General features: G+C 46.7%; 1 protein-coding gene across 1 annotated transcript in view; it reads left to right on the top strand.

Annotated features, from left to right (window-relative positions):
- Window positions 1-5001: 5001 nt before the first annotated feature.
- The window catches only part of LOC126108860 (pancreas transcription factor 1 subunit alpha-like), a gene marked incomplete at its 5' end in the record, with an annotated part of 155659 nt that continues 142857 nt past the window's right edge, over window positions 5002-17803 (top strand). Inside the window, one exon of the mRNA XM_049914225.1 lies at window positions 5002-5184. Coding sequence (XP_049770182.1) covers window positions 5002-5184 — 183 coding nt within the window. The remainder of the gene's footprint in view (window positions 5185-17803) is intronic.

Below are 17803 nucleotides of genomic sequence, written 5' to 3'. Positions count from 1 at the left end.
CCTAAGCTTACACATTACTTAATCGGCCTTAAACTACATCTACATCTACGTGATTACTCTGCTATTCATATTAAAGTGCCTGGCAGAGGGTTCAATGGACCACCTACAAGCTGTCTCTCTACCGTTGCGCTCTCGAACGGCACGCGGGAAAAACGAGCACTTCAATTTTTCTGTGCGAGCCCTGATTTCTCTTATTTTATCGTGACGATCATTTCTCCCTATGTAGGTGGGTGCCAACAGAATGTTTCCGCAATCGGAGGAGAAAACTGGTGATTGAAATTTCATGAGAAGATCCTGTCGCAACAAAAAACGCATTTGTTTTAGTGATTGCCACTCCAATTCACGTATCACGTCAGTGACACTATGTCCCCTATTTCGCGATAGTACAAAACGAGCTGCCCTTCTTTGTACTTTTTCGATATCATCGGTCAGTCCCACCTGATGCGGATCCCACGCCGCGCAGCAATACTCCGGAATAGGGCGGACAAGCGTGGTGTAAGCAGTCTCTTTAGTAGACCTGTTACACCTTCTAAGTGTTCTGCCAATGAATCAGAGTCTTTGGTTTGCTCTACCCACAATATTATCTATGCCAATGAATCGGAGCCCGCATCTCGTGGTCGTGCGGTAGCGTTCTCGCCTCCCACGCCCGGGTTCCCGGGTTCGATTCCCGGCGGGCTCAGAGATTTTCTCTGCCTCGTGATGGCTGGGTGTTGTGTGATGTCCTTACGTTAGTTAGGTTTAAGTAGTTCTAAGTCCTAGGGGACTGATGACCATAGATGTTAAGTCCCATAGTGCTCAGAGCCATTTGAACCATTTGAACCAATGAATCGGAGTCTTTGGTTTGCTCTACCCACAATATTATCTATGTCATCGTTCCAATTTAGGTCATTTGTAGTTGTAATCCCTAAGTATTTAGTTGAATTTACAGCCTTCATATTTATGTGACTTATGTGATTTATGTGACTTACTGTGTAATCGAAATTTAGTTGATTTCTTTTACTACTCATATGAATAACTTTTCCTTATTCGGGGTCAATTGCCACTTTTCGCACCATACAGATATCTTATTTTGCAAGTCTTTTTGGTCATCTGATGACTTTACAAGACGGTAAATGGCAGCATCATCTGCAAACAATCTAAGAAGCCTACTCAGATTGTCTCCTATGTCGTTAACATAGATCAGGAACAATAGAGGGCCTATAACGCTTTCTTGGGGAACGCCGGATATTACTTCTGTTTTACTCGATGATTTTCCGTCTATTAGTACAAACTGTGACGTTTCTGACAGGAAATCACGAATCCAGTTGCACAACTGAGGCGATACTCCGTAGGTACGCAGTTTGGTTAGAAGACGCTTGTGAGGAACGGTGTCGAAAGCCTTCTGCAAATTCTAAAAATATGGAATCATTTTGACATCCCCTGTCGGTAGCACTTATTACTTCATAAGCATAAAGAGCTAGTTCTGTTTCACAAGAACGATATTTACTGAATCCGTGCTCACTACGTGTCAATAAATCGTTTCTTCGAGGTAGTTCATAACGTTCGAATACAGTATATGTTGCCAAACCCTACCGCAAATCGACGTTAGTGATATAGGCCTATAATTCAGCGGATTACTCCTACTTCCCTTTTTAGGTATTGGTGTGTCTTGAGCAATTTTCCAGTCTTTAGGTACGGATCTTTCTGTGAGCGAGTGTTGTATATAACTGCTAAATATGGAGCTATTTTATCAGCATACTCTGAGAGGAACCTGACTGGTATACAATCTGGACCGGAGGCCTTGCCTTTATTAAGTGATTTAAGCTGCTTCGTTACTTCGAGGATATCTACTTCTAAATTTCTCATCTTGGCAGTTGTTCTTGATTGGAATTCAGAAATATTTACTTCGTCTTCTTTGGTGAAGGAGTTTCGGAAAACCGTGTTTAATAATTCTGCCGTTTTTATCTCGCAGTGAAGGTATTGATTGCGTCTTGCCACTGGTGTGCTTAATATATGACCTGAATCTCTTTGGGTTTTCTGCCAGATTTCGAGACAGAATTTCGTTGTTGAAATTATTATTTAATAAAATTGCAGCCAAATAGCCATATACAGTTACTTTGATTAACATTTTACATTTACATTTTACATTTTTGCATATTCATTTATCGATTTCACTCTTTTACTGCACAGTTCTATGTGATATCGTTCACAGGCTTCGTCACACAGTTCACATACACATGTAGCGGTTGGGTCGTGATAAGTTTTGTTTTTGCAGATTAGATGATGAAATCCGTGAGCAGAAAGTCTAGTTACCACATGTCGCTGTTCGAAGTTTGGTGCTGCCCACGAGCGGTTCGTCATTGCTTCAGTGCCATAGAACTCCGGCCATATTTTTTCTCGTTCGTCCTCCATGATCTTCAGTTGCTTTCTGGAAGCCCTGGTGTGTGACATCATATATCGAAGTCTGATGTCTTCAATAAGGAATGTCTCTCTCGCTAGCAGGTACACTAGTCTAGATCTTGTTGTCTTTGAGAGACCTAGTGCCCTTTTCAGATAGGTCGATTTTACCTTTTCTAGTGTTTCTAGATTTTTTTCTGTCAGGTGGTCCCATATAACCTCCATCCCATAGGCCAGGATTGGCAAGATTTTTGCGTTGAATAATTTCATGGCCGTTTCTTGACTGAGTAGGCGGATGTTTTTGATGTCCTGTATTGCTAATATTGCTTGGGCTGCACGTTCCGTTGTATGTTTTGTGAAGCATTTGGCTGTTGGTTGCAATGTCACTCCTAGGTATTAAAAGTCTGATGAGATTTTTATTTTTTGTCCTCTGAAACTGATTTCCGCATTCTTGGGTGTTTTGCCTCCTTTTCTGAAAATTACCATTTCTGTCTTTGTTATGTTTGTTGTTATGTTGTTGAAATTATTAAAAGCATCTCGCATTGAAGTACCCACCATACTTCGAACTTCGGTAAAACTTTGCCAATTTTGGGGATTTTGCGTTCATTTAAATTTGGCATGCTTTTTTCGTTGCGCTAAGGACAAGACACACACCCATGCCCGAGGCAGGACTGGAACCTCGTACAGGGAAAGCCACGCGAACCGTTACAGGCGGCCAAGACCGCGCGGCTACGCAGCGCAATGTACCAGCACTTCACATTTGCGATGCCTTATCTGGCGCTTACATTAACCTGTCATCTTGCGCTGTTAACCACCGAAACATGTTACCTACACTACTGGCCATTGAAATTGCTACACCACGAAGATGACGTGCTACAGACGCGAAATTTAACCGACAGGAAGAAGATGCTGTGATATGCAAATGATTAGCTTTTCAGAGCACTCACACAAGGTTGGCGCCGGGGGCGACACCTACAACGTGCTGGCATGAGGAAAGTTTCCAACCGATTTATCATACACAAACAGCAGTTGACCGGCGTTGCCTGGTGAAATGTTGTTGTGATGCCTCGTGTAAGGAGGAGAAATGCGTACCATCACGTTTACGACGTCAGATTGCGTAGCCTATCGCGATTGCGGTTTATCGTATCGCAAGATTGCTGTTCGCTTTGCTCGAGATCCAATGAGTGTTAGCAGAATATGGAATCGATGGGTTCAGGAGGGTAACGCTGAACGCCGTGCTGGATCCCAACGGCCTCGTATCACTAGCTGCCGAGATGACAGGCATCTTATCCGCATGGTTGTAACGGATCGTGCAGCCACGTCTCGATCCCTGAGTCGACAGATGGGGACGTTTGCAAGACAACAACCATCTGCACGAACAGTTCGACGACGTTTGCAGCAGCACGGACTATCAGCTCGGAGACCGTGGCTGCGGTTACCCTTGACGCTGCATCACAGACAGGAGCGGCTGCGATAGTGTTCTCGACGTCGAACCTCGGTGCACGAATGGCAAAACGTCATTTTTTCGGATGAATCCAGGTTGTGTTTACAGCATCAAGATGGTCGCATACGTCTTTGGCGACATCGCGGTGAACGCACATTGGAAGCGTGTATTCGTCATCGCCATACTGACGTGTCACCTGGCGTGACGGTACGGGGTGCCATTGATTACACGTCTCGGTCACCTCTTGTTCGCATTGACGGCACTTTGAACAGTGGACGTTACATTTCAGATGTGTCACGACCATGGCTCTACCCTTCATTCGATCCTTGCGAAACCATACATTTCAGCAGGATAATGCACGACCGCATGTTGCAGGTCCTGTGCGGGCCTTTGTGGATACAGAAAATGTTTGACTAGTGCCCTGGCCAGCACATTCTCCAGATCTCTCACCAATTGAAAACGTCTGGTCAACTGGCTCGTCACAATACGCCAGTCGCTACTCTTGATGAACTGTGGTATCGTGTTGAAGCTGCATGGGCAGCTGTACCTGTACAGGCCATCCAAGCTCTGTTTGACTCAATGCCCAGGCGTATCGAGGCCGTTATTACGGCCAGAGGTGGTTGTTCTGGGTACTGATTTCTCAGGTTCTATGCACCCAAACTGGGTGAAAATGTAATCACATGTCAGTTCTAGTATAATATATTTGTCCAATGAATACCCGTTTACCATCTGCATTTCTTCTTGGTGTAGCAATTTTAATGGCCAGTAGTGTAGACATATGTATTCCCCTAATTTCTTTACTCTGCTTTATTGTTTGCTGGTCCACTTCTTTTTCCAAATCAGTGTATACAGATTAGGATATAACACAGCTGCCAGGGAATAAAAGAATTTTACAGCTCAAGTGGTTTTATTTCTCAACACGATTACTGTATTTCAAACTTCATGAGTACCCCTGGTATGTGAGTCTGCTGCCCCTGTAGACGTGATAACCACCCCGCCCGTGTGAGTGCAGGCCGCACCATTACAACCTCCACCACCATGGCTGCAGACACCACCACCATCACCACCACCACCACCACCACCACAACCACAACCACGCGACGTCTCCGGCCCCCGGAGGCGGCGGCGGCGGCGGCGGCGGCGGCGGCGGCGGGCCCTTGGAGGCGGCGTCGCAGTCCGGGAGGCGGCGCTGCAGCTCCGTGGGCGGCGGGGGCGGCGGGGGCGGTCGCTGCCCCCAGCAGCAGGTGCAGCAGCGGCAGGCGGCCAACCTGCGCGAGCGGAGGCGGATGCAGAGCATCAACGACGCGTTCGAAGGGCTGCGCGCGCACATCCCCACCCTGCCCTACGAGAAGCGGCTGTCCAAGGTGCGTGCCCGGTCAGCCGAGACCAGAGAAGTCCTCTATGGCCAGGGGACATCGGCTGGTACGTATTTCTCGATTCGCGAACAAAGCCTCCAAATCATTCCATGTAGGCTTTCACGGCCGGCGTCTTTATCAGTAAAATCCTCCGGGCTAAGTTGCCGTGGCCGATCTGTAGAACTTCTTCTTCCTGACGTTTCGTTCTCAACTACGGAGAACATCTTCCGAGGTGAGTCGACGACTGGCTGCTAGGAGTTTTTTTTTTTTCCCCTTTATTGAATTTCAATTCCCCCCCGAAGGGGGCGGGCTGGCAGCAGCTTAGTATGCCGCTCTTCAGCCTACAGATTTTCTGACAAAGAGCAGGAGAACAAATAATAATAAAAAACAGGCGATAAAATCGGAGACTTAGTGAGTAACAAGGCGAAAGGAAAACGTGGAACTTAAAACAAACAACAGAGAGATGATGATGCGAATAAAAATACATACGGAGCAGACAGGGAAAACAATAGACAATTAAAAAACACGGCGACAGTCTGGATTCTGTTCGCAACACGTGAAAGACAAACAACACTGAATAGTCACTGGAACACTGCACGAAAAAGTCGGCAAATGTGACACCACAGTCGAGAGCAGGTAGGGGGAAACTGGACAGAAGATGGGAAAACAAAAAAGGGGGGAAAGGAGAGTAAAAGCGAAGGGGGGGGAACCGGGAAAGGAGCTGATGGAGGATGAGGACCCATAAGAGGGGTGGGGGGGCAGACGCGACAGGGAGGGGAGTAGGCAGAGGAGGGGAATACAAATGGACTGGGGGGGAGAAGGGAGGTAGGGAGAGGTGTAGTGGGGAGGAAACAGGACAGAAGGGGGGGGGGGAAGAGGGAGCCCAGGGAAAGGACAGAGGAAAGGATGGAGGGAGAGAGGGCATCATCCGGGAGGGGGAGTTGACGGAAGCCACCTTGGGAAAGGAGATGGAGGGTGTAGAGATGGAGGGTAGGGGGGACACAACGGTGAAGATGTGGCAGGGGGCGAGGATGGGAGAGGAGAGGAGCAACCAGGGGGTGAGGGGGTTCAAGACGGCGGGAGGTGTAGAGGATGCGGATATGTTCGAGGAAGAGGAGCAGATGGGGGAAAGGAATGAGATCATAGAGGATCCACGTGGAGGATGGGAGGCGGATACGGAAGGCGAGGCAGAGTGCATGACGCTCAAGGATCTGGAGGGACTTATAGAATTTGGGGGGGGCAGATATCCAGGCAGGACTGGCATAACAGAGGATGGGACGGATTAAGGATTTGTAGGTGTGGAGGATGGTAGAGGGGTGCAACCCCCATGTCCGGCCAGAGAGGAGTTTGAGGAGGCAGAGGCGGTTGTGGGCTTTGGATTGGATGGATCGGAGATGAGGGATCCAGGTGAGGTGACGGTCAATGGTGAGGCCAAGGTAGGTGAGGGTGGGGGTGAGACGGACAGGACATGCGCAGACAGTAAGGGAGAAATCCAGGAGCCGGAAGGAGCGAGTGGTACGACCCACGATGATTGCCTGGGTCTTGGAAGGATTGAGTTTCAGGAGCCATTGGTTACACCATGCAGCAAAAAGGTCAAGGTGATTCTGGAGAAGGCGGTGGGACCGTTGGAGGGTAGGAGCGAGGGCGAGGAATGCGGTGTCATCAGCATATTGCAAGAGGTGTACTGGAGGGGGCTGCTAGGAGCTGGGGCCGCCGCTTATATAGTGATCGTAGGGGGCGCCATCACACGTCACGTGGCGTCGATGTGCAGCTATCTCTGGCTATCGTTTGTTCTCTCGATTGCAGTCAATAGATTGTCACGTGATTGATGCAACGTCGACCGCCATATCTTATCCAATTTTAATCCTCCTTCTTTACGATTAAAATTGTATTGATGTTTGTGGATTTCAATTGCCTCTCTATACATACGTGTATAATAGTGCGACGTCCTCGCTAGCACGCTTGTTTCACCAAATTTTATTTCGTGATCTCCATCCTTAAAAACATGTTCCGCTACTGCCGATTTGTCGATATGTCCCAAGCGACAGTTTCTTTTGTGCTCCGTCAGCCGCGTATTGACGCTTACCCCTCGACGTGGTATCGGTATGTGGATGATACCTTTGCAATATGGAATCATGAGGAAGAAGACTTGAATGATTTTCTGGTACACTTAAATAGCATCAACCCAAAGATTAAATTTACTATGGAGAAGGAGAAGAATGGACAACTTAACTTCTTGGATGTATCAGTTATCAAACGAGCAGATGGGACCTTAGGCCATAAGGTCTACAGGAAAGGTACACATACTGATCGCTACCTCCATAAGAACTCAAACCACCACCCTAGGCAAAAGAGGGGGGTCATAAAAACACTAGTGGATAGGGCCAATAATATTTGTGAACCAGGCTACTAGAAAGATGAACTAAATCATCTACGAATGGCCTTTGCGAAAAATGGTTATACGAAAAACGAGATTAACCGAGCACTTCACCCAAATAGAAAAATGCCTAAAAATAGGAGAGAGCGACAACCATCAGCTGGAAAAGTATTTCTTCCGTTCATCCATAATATCGCGGATCGCATTGGGAAGGTACTAGCCAAGTTTCAGGTAGAGACCATTTTTAGACCTACTAAGAAAATTAGTGGATGCCTAAGATGAACAAAAGATGCTCGTCACCCCCTAGCCACCCCAGGGGTATATAAAATTCCGTGTAGTTGTGGCAGGGTTTACATAGGAACTACAAAATGAAGCGTCAATACACGGCTGACGCAGAACAAAAGAAACTGTCGCTTGGGACAGATCGACAAATCGGCAGTAGCGGAACCTGTTTTTAAGGATGGAGATCACGAAATAAAATTTGGTGAAACAAGCGTGCTAGCGAGGGCGTCGCACTATTATACACGTATGTATAGAGAGGCAATGAAATCCACAAACATCGATACAATTTTAATCATAAAGAAGAAAGATTAAAATTGGATAAGATATGGCGGTCGACGTTGCATCAATCACGTGACAATCGATTGCCTGCAATCGAGAGAACAGACGACAGCCAGAGATAGCTGCACATCGACGCCACGGGACGTGCGGTGGCGCCCACTACTATCTCTATATAAGCGGCGGCCCCAGCTCCTAGCAGTCCTCTGTTATGCCAGCGTTGCCTGGATCTCCGCCCCCACCCGCTTTTACAAAGCCCTCCAAATCCTTGAACGCCATGCACTCTGCCTTGCCTTCCGTATCCGCCTTCCTTCCCCCACACGGCTCCTGTATGAACTGATCCCCTTCCCCCACCTCCTCCTTTTCCTCCAACATCTCCGCATCCTTTACATTGTCCGCAGGCTTGATCCCCCCCACCCTCTGGTTTCCTCCTTCCTCTCCACCCCCCGCCCGTTGCCGCGCCTCTATCGCTGTATCCCTCCCTCTCTCCACCTCCACACCCTCCATCTCTTTCATCAGGGCAATTTCCAACGCCTCCCCCTCCCGGATGACGAACTTCGCCGTGACATCTACCCTTCCTTCCAACTATAACCTGGCCTTGTTCCCCGCCCCCTCCCCAGGGCCCCCTTTCCTCTTTCCTCCTCCTCCCAGAGCGGATTTCCCTCTGTCCCCCCTCCCCTGAGACCCTGCACCCCATACCTGCCTCTCCCCTTCCCACCCTACCTGGCCCTCTCCCGTGCGCCCCCTGCTCACCTCCCCCATCTCTTCCACTCCGTCCCTTCTTCAGGTCTCCATCATCTCCTAGCGCCTGGCAGATCCTCTGTATTACTCATCATCAGTGTGCCACATCAGTGTTGTGTTTAGTGCTGTTACTCGTGTGCGTCAAGAGATGTGATTTTAATTGTGTCCTGCCTTGAGGTTCGCCGTCAGTGTTACGTTATGTGCTATGCCGTCCGTCGCTACCTTTATGCTCCAGTCATACTGTGCCTTGTGTTCTTTTAACCATCGCAGTGTGTGGCTTTTTATATGTGCTACTTTTAAACAGTTTTTTATCTCCATTTTACAGTCACCCCGTTTTTTTTTTGCCTTCCATGCTGTTCCCCCTTTTTTATATCTATGTTCACCTTATTCTCTCCTTTGCTGTTTTTAAATGTCTTCTATTGTTTTGTTCTGTCTTTCGGCTGAAGAGCAGCGCCTATGCTGCTGCCAGCCCGCCCCGATGGGGAATTGAAACACAATAAAAGAAAAAAAAAAAAAACTCCTAGCAACCAGTCGTCGACTCACCTCGGAAGATGTTCTCCATAGTTGAGAACAAAACGTCAGGAAGAAGAAGTTCTACAGATCGGCCACGGCAACTTAGCCCGGAAGATTTTACTGATAAAGCCTCCAAAATTATGCACGGACTATAGTTCAATTCTTTTATCTTGGCGGCTCGCGCATGCCCGCCCAGACGCGGGAGATTGCTGCGTTGCCAGTTGCACATGACGCACGCGCCAATAGAAGCAGCGCCATAGTATAGCATAGTTCGCAAGCTTACGTTTAGGGGGGAGCGCGCAGTTCATGAAGTAAAGCCACGACGGCCGCATTAACCCTTTCGCTGCTACAGAGACGTGCTCCCCGCATTCCGCGCTGTGCGCGATTTTGTCATCACTGCACTGCTCGCCTGTGCAGACATATGGTGTTCCGACTGCTTTGACACTCTTTATCATTCGATTCCACAAAAACTATTTGGCCCAAAAATTTGATTTTTACACATCATCTTGACTCATAACTTCCCCCCATAAATGACTTAATTTTGTGTCGATGTTCAATGCAGTTATTATGCAGCATTAAATATAGTAAACCATTGCACGAAATTTTGAAGAGTTTGTAGAGGTAAAAGTCCATAGAGTATACTTTCCGTATGGCCGATTTTAGTTGCCACAATGTTGAGAATGAAATGTGGATAAGATACCTACATTTCATATAAAATTTACTGTATAACAATATCTCATTTAATTTAAGTACCACATAGGTGTCGTATGTAATATTGAGAAATATTCCATCTTTCGCGAATGTAACAAAAGTTTTATTTACACTGGGCACGTGAAATTTAGGTATCTTCTGCACATTTCATTCTCAACATTGTGGCAACTAAAATCGGCCATACCGAAAGTATATGCTATGGACTTTTACCTCTGCAAACTCTTCAAAAATTCGTGCAATGCTTTATTACGTTTAATGCTGCACAATAACTGCGTTGAACATCGAAACAAAATTTAGTCATTTATGGGGGGAAGGTATCAGTCAAGAAGATGTGTAAAAATCAAATTTTTGGGCCACATAGTTTTTGTGAAATCGTATGATAAGTGTGTCAAAGCAGTGGGAACACGATGTGTCTGCACAGGCGAGCAGTGCAGTGATAACAAAATCGCGCACAGCGTGGAATGCGGGGAGCACGTGTCTGCAGCAGCGAAAGGATTAATGAAGAGACAAAGCACTAGAAATTTCACCAAACGACATTCAAACGAATAAAATTCGTGAAGTAAGACACTTCGATATTGTTTTTAAATAAAGAAAATATTATGCACCACACAGGGTTTGAACTCATAACTTTCTCCTTACTAGTCGAACACCTTAACCATTGTGCCATCGCAGCTCTTCAGCTACCGCATCTCCATGAGGACTGTAACATGTCACGCAAAATACTGACAAACACTATTGGTACGACTATGAATTACTCATGCTTCGTCGAAGTACAACAGGAAATAAACAATTACCGCTGTTCTTTATTGCGAAAAAGCGGTTCGTGTGATTGATACAAACACCTTTCCTTGCTATCGCCTGAATTAGGAGTCTTATTGCTTGTTTGGTTTAACTAATTAATAGAATATTAAGCAGTTGGTATAAAGAATGCTTTTTCCAAACTTTCTGCAAAAGAAAGTCTGCTATCAAGACATTGCTTTTGTTCTATTACTCTATTTACGACTGACCGTTTCTAAAACTGAAGACACTCGTCCGTGCTCTGCACTGCAATCGAGATCTGGCAACGTCGTTCTCTGTTCATTGGCTGACTGTGTTTTGTGACGTCAGATGCGCAGAACGAACCTAAACTCGGCCGCCAACATAAATGACGCGCACTTTAGCAAAGCTAAACACAACTCGGTACAAATTACCTATTAAGACGATAACGGCCTACCACATTGCGATATCTGAATCCATCGCATTCTTCGCCGCAACTGCTCGTGCTCACAGACTAATAAGACAATTGCAAGACGAGGTCAACGTAGTGTGTTCCTGAGAATGAGCAACACCACGTCACCAGAGGCACTTTGCGTTGTGATGGGGACCTGCCCTACACGAGGGCTATGCCGAAAGTTTTTAGCAGCCCGTAAACCGTAAGGCGGACGTCAATGGGGTTGTTTCTGTTCGAAAGAGCGTTGTTTTTCAACCTTGGGACGTGCGCGCGCAGCCCCTGGCTAGCGGTGTTCCCCCCCACACGGCGGTAAGAAAGCACAGGCAGTGCTGAGTCACAGGTGGTGCAGGTGTGGGGCGGCGGGTGGAATTTAATTGTTAATATACACTCCTGGAAATTGAAATAAGAACACCGTGAATTCATTGTCCCAGGAGGGGGAAACTTTATTGACACATTCCTGGGGTCAGATACATCACATGATCACACTGACAGAGCCACAGGCACATAGACACAGGCAACAGAGCATGCACAATGTCGGCACTAGTACAGTGTATATCCACCTTTCGCAGCAATGCAGGCTGCTATTCTCCCATGGAGACGATCGTAGAGATGCTGGATGTAGTCCTGTGGAACGGCTTGCCATGCCATTTCCACCTGGCGCCTCAGTTGGACAAGCGTTCGTGCTGGACGTGCAGACCGCGTGAGACGACGCTTCATCCAGTCCCAAACGTGCTCAATGGGGGACAGATCCGGAGATCTTGCTGGCCAGGGTAGTTGACTTACACCTTCTAGAGCACGTTGGGTGGCACGGGATACATGCGGACGTGCATTGTCCTGTTGGAACAGCAAGTTCCCTTGCCGGTCTAGGAATGGTAGAACGATGGGTTCAATGACGGTTTGGATGTACCGTGCACTATTCAGTGTCCCCTCGACGATCACCAGTGGTGTACGGCCAGTGTAGGAGATCGCTCCCCACACCATGATGCCGGGTGTTGGCCCTGTGTGCCTCGGTCGTATGCAGTCCTGATTGTGGCGCTCACCTGCACGGCGCCAAACACGCATACGACCATCATTGGCACCAAGGCAGAAGCGACTCTCATAGCTGAAGACGACACGTCTCCATTCGTCCCTCCATTCACGCCTGTCGCGACACCACTGGAGGCGGGCTGCACGATGTTGGGGCGTGAGCGGAAGACGGCCTAACGGTGTGCAGGACTGTAGCCCAGCTTCATGGAGACGGTTGCGAATGGTCCTCGCCGATACCCCAGGAGCAACAGTGTCCCTAATTTGCTGGGAAGTGGCGGTGCGGTCCCCTACGGCACTGCGTAGGATCCTACGGTCTTGGCGTGCATCCTTGCGTCGCTGCGGTCCGGTCCCAGGTCGACGGGCACGTGCACCTTCCGCCGACCACTGGCGACAACATCGATGTACTGTGGAGACCTCACGCCCCACGTGTTGAGCAATTCGGCGGTACGTCCACCCAGCCTCCCGCATGCCCACTATACGCCCTCGCTCAAAGTCCGTCAACTGCACATACGGTTCACATCCACGCTGTCGCGGCATGCTACCAGTGTTAAAGACTGCGATGGAGCTCCGTATGCCACAGCAAACTGGCTGACACTGACGGCGGCGGTGCACAAATGCTGCGCAGCTAGCGCCATTCGACGGCCAACACCGCGGTTCCTGGTGTGTCCGCTGTGCTGTGCGTGTGATCATTGCTTGTACAGCCCTCTCGCAGTGTCCGGAGCAAGTATGGTGGGTCTGACACACCGGTGTCAATGTGTTCTTTTTTCCATTTCCAGGAGTGTATGTAGAATGTAAAGTAGAAAAGATGTATTTCCCGGCCGATTAACCATATGTGGGGCGGCGGGTGGAATTGTTTGTTACAAAAATGTTCCTATTATTTATGCAGTCTTTTGCCGTTCTCAACACTGGCTCTCTAACTACAATATTGGCAACCAAAAAGTGATTAACAAAACGTGAAGCCTGTAATTAGAATCCCTAGTGCCCACTTCATCTGAGAAATACATTTATAGCTACAGCTTATAACTCTGAGGAATTAGGAGATTGTATGGAATTCATAAACAAAAAAAAAAAAAAAAGATTCTCTCTAAAATGTTCACTATATTCTGAAAGTCAACAGACCAAAAATAATCCACACAATCCAGCTACTAGAGCAGTTCAGAGTCTAATGCGCTGATGCAACTATAACTGTTCAAACCAAATGTTTAAGTGAATGCTCGCCATAATTTGATGATAATGTTCATCAGACACCACGCTAAATAATGGTAGAATGTCTGTCCCGCGGCGGCATGTGAAAATAAGACATACGCAAACTGAAGATGGATCATTAAAGTCCTCCCAGAATTAACACTTCACTCGAAAACGATTTCATGGTTACGCGTATCCCGAGCAACTTATTATGGCATCGGAGGCTGTTTATAGCAATGATACCGAAGCGACGCGACTCCCGGCACAGGTGGTGCGCTATTCAGCGTCTGGAGAGAACTGGGGCCTTCCTTCCTCTCGCGCAGCGTTCTTATATATAAAGCCGCGGTGCGGACGGCTAAGGCTAGCCGGGGCCACACGAGCGGATTGTTTCCGCAACGGTCGACTGCCTGCGGCTAGACACAGAGTCCTGTACCCATGCGGCTAGCTGCGGAATGTTCGTGCGGAGAGCCAAATATCTAGTCATCTATTTTGTCTCGAAAAAAATTGTTGCATGTAAACGAAGGAAAGCTACATCCGTCCATGTAGTTAGTTTCTCATTACAACTTATACTTTTCGTGTAAAAAATTAAAAAAACCACTGTTTTGGAATTCGTCTGTGTTCTGCGCTACGCAATCTCTCTCGTTCGATTGTGAGGAAACTATTCGACGAAAAAAATTTATTTTTACGCGTGTTATGGCCTGATATCACAGCTTGATAACGAACTGGTTTTCTTTTCGCTGCTGCCCATGGTTATCGTGATACATCATAATTAAGTAAAATACAGCGCGTATTTTGAAAAGTTTGCAGTAAAAAATGTCGTCGCTGGCTACTTTGCGTTTGGTGCATTTGAGGTCGTATAATGCTGCGTACGAATTGTAGCTAAGATATCGAAATTGTTTTTAACATTGGAAGGAGAGCCATATCTCTTTCCAGTCTCGAGTAATCGAGTGACATATATTGGCGCTTGGCCGCATCTACCTACGGCGCGCCACGCTCGAGGCTATTCTCGCTCACAATGCAGAGTTGTGCCGCATTTATTTTCCGCATGTCGTCTATGATTTGCTTTATGTGTCATTTTTTCTTGTCTACACTGTTTCATTCACGAAACATTAAATAACTATTATCAACACGATTTTTAAGAAAGTAAGTAAAGTCGACCTGGTAACTGTTTACCTTGCGATTAAATGACAATAGAGACGAGAAAAAAATACACTTTTCATTCTAGTACAGCGCGAAATGTTCTTAGAATGAAGATAGTTCGCTTCGTAGCCGCGAGGAGGCCAAGGAAATAGACTGAATTGTTCTCTCCTTCTTTTTTTTTTTTAATCTGGTAGTCGCGATGGATGCTCGACACTTTAAAAATACTGAAAAAGAGAAAAATACACCGAAAGTACTGGGTGCATCCAGTAGTTAGTAGTCGGTTGTTGCAAGGAGCGTTTCATGTTATATTTAACGATCTACGAGAGGATGAAATGAAATTTTTTAACTATTTCCGAATGTCTTTCTCAAGGTTCGATGAATTACATCACACGCTTAGAAACGCTTTACAGAAGCAAGACACGAATATGAGACTCGCTATACCTTCAATGGAAATGCTTGCTATAACTTTAAGGTAAGTGAATTCTAATGTGTAAGTATCCTGTCTCAGCCAAAAATTATCTCAGCTAAAATTAAAGAAACCCTGTAATGTCTATCTCTACTTTTAACAACACTTTCACACTTTCATTTGAATTTTAAAAAAAGATAATTATTAGGTCAATAAACGAACAAGTTTAATTCTCTTTTCTTTATTAATGAAATGTTAGATGTAAATCTGTCTTTTGAGGATGAGAAACATCAATTAACTTTAAATGAAGGTGACAAGAACCCCAGCTGATCAGCGTACACGTATTTTAATATTCTTACTGCTTCTGAACCAGATTTCTTCACTTTCCTTACATTTTTCCGATAATAGTCCCTAATGTTACGCCACTTTTGTTGTGCCTTCTGGCCTACAAAGGAGAAAAAAGGAAACGGAAATTTAACGTAACTTTAAAATCTTTAACATCATTAAATAATGACTAAATATTGAACGTAATTTTTATACATTTATATCTTTGGTTTTAGGTATTTGGCTACTGGTTGTCACTTAGTTGATCTGCACTATACATACAGAACAGGCAAGTCAACAGCCAGTGACATAGTGAGGAAAGTGTGCTGTGCGATTTGGGGCTGCCTGCGTGACAAGTGTCTGCCTGAGCCGACAGAGGAGGAGTGGAAGAATATTCCCAATGGATTCCAAATCCATTATTCTAAAAGTGGACGAAAAACTTACCAACGGATTTTTTCTCTGTGCTTGAATGATCTGCGAAATCATCAAATAATGCACAGCAGATTTCATGCCATGCTGCATCCTTCTTATGTCTGTCTTTGTATTCCTCGGTCCTTACATCCCAAATACAAGGCCTTTTTTCCATTTCCATTATCAGAATCTCCATATCTATTTTCTCAATGTCTAGTGGGCACATCGTGGGAGTCACTTTGTAGTCACACGGAACGGAGCACGCAACTGCCTGCTGCAAATGGCCACTCTACTCCGCTCTCAGCACTGACTGCTGTCAGCTGGCCCTTCTCCGCACACCTGTCGCACCGCCCGTGTGAAATGCCCAATTGATTCTCGTGGCCCATAGCGCTGCGTGTGCCGCAGCGGGTTTTCCGCCTCGCTATGGGCGATGCGGCTGGCAAGCGGCAAAATTCCGCAGCCGTTTCCGCCCCGTGTGGACTGCTGCGTCTGCCCCATGCGCCATAGCGGTGCGGTCATTTACCGCGCGTCCGACGTTCCGCAGCTATTCCGCTCGTGTGGCCCCGGCCTTAAACTGCGCATACCATCGCCGAATGGAGTTAGCAGTTGGTGGATCTCTGTTGAACATCGTCCTGAAGTGTCGTCGCACTGTTATGACTGACTGATGTGAGTGCATTTCAAGCACGACATACGCTTTCTCGGCTCCTGTCACCATTTTGTCTCACTGCAATCTGGCGACAGAAGCCTGAACCGCGGCTGAGCAGCAACTGAGCAACTTCGCGAGGAAGTACTTCACTTGAACGCTACACGGCACGTACTCAAATTATACAATTTAATAAAGCCTTAACGGCCCTCCAAAAATTGTGAATGCACTAAGGATACAGTACTAGAATTTTATTCCTATGGAGCGGAGTGCATTACCGTGAATTTATATTGGCGGAAAGTTACACTGTTTGAACGGGTACGGATTTATTACGAGACCGCCGATCGCTGCTTACGTTCCCGAGAAAATGATACACTTGTCCACTACAACTGTCAAAATTGTTCCACAGTATCATAACCAAGGTAATCTTATCTGCGCTTGTAAATCGAATTTTCTGAGAACTTTCTAGTTCACTACTACGTGTGGCGCCGCGCAGCGGTCGCAGAGCGAAGTACTTGGCCGTGAGCTCAGCAGCGCTGAAGCGATCGCTTGCTGTGGCAGGTCCAGCCAGGCCTTTATTTAACGGCCATACGTTATTTGTATTGTATTTATTGTATTTGCAAGCGCCGAACTTTAGTTGTTACCGTATTTCCTTCGGTGAGAAGGTAATGTTGAGTCGTGACGGAGTCCTTACTAAAATATGTCATCATAGCTATATTGAGCCGCGCGGTGTACGGCGTCTTGTCACGGTCCACGCGGCATTCCCCGTCAGACGTTCGATTCCTCCCTCGAGAGTGTGTGAGTGTGTGTGTGTGTGTCTTCCTTAGCATAAGGTAGTTTAAGTTAGATTATGTGGAGCGTAAGCTTAGTGACAGATGACCTCTGCAGTTTGGTTTGTTTAACACAAATTTCCAAAACAAATTTCCATACCTATATTGATTGCAGCATATTGGTCAGCTTAGCTTTGTAAAATGGAACTGTACTAATTTCATCTACATCTACAGCGATACTCCACAATCCATTTCACGGCGCATGGCGAAGGGTACCGCGTACCAAATCTGCATCTACATCTACATCCATTTTTGCACGAATCTTTCTCATACCAAGATCTTCAGTTATTATTAGACCAACGGTTTCTCGATTGATGTTCTTCTGCAGTCATTTTCGCGGATAACCTTCTACATCTACATCTACATCCATACTCCGCAAGCCACCTGACGGTGTGTGGCGGAGGGCACCTTGAGTACCTCTATCGGTTCTCCCTTCTATTCCAGTCTCGTATTGTTCGTGGAAAGAAGGATTGTCGGTATGCCTCTGTGTGGGCTCTAATCTCTCTGATTTTATCCTCATGGTCTCTTCGCGAGATATACGTAGGAGGGAGCA

Source organism: Schistocerca cancellata, chromosome 11 (assembly GCF_023864275.1).
Source record: "Schistocerca cancellata isolate TAMUIC-IGC-003103 chromosome 11, iqSchCanc2.1, whole genome shotgun sequence".
Lineage (NCBI taxonomy): Eukaryota > Metazoa > Arthropoda > Insecta > Orthoptera > Acrididae > Schistocerca > Schistocerca cancellata.
This window is presented reverse-complemented; position numbering and strand designations above follow the sequence as displayed.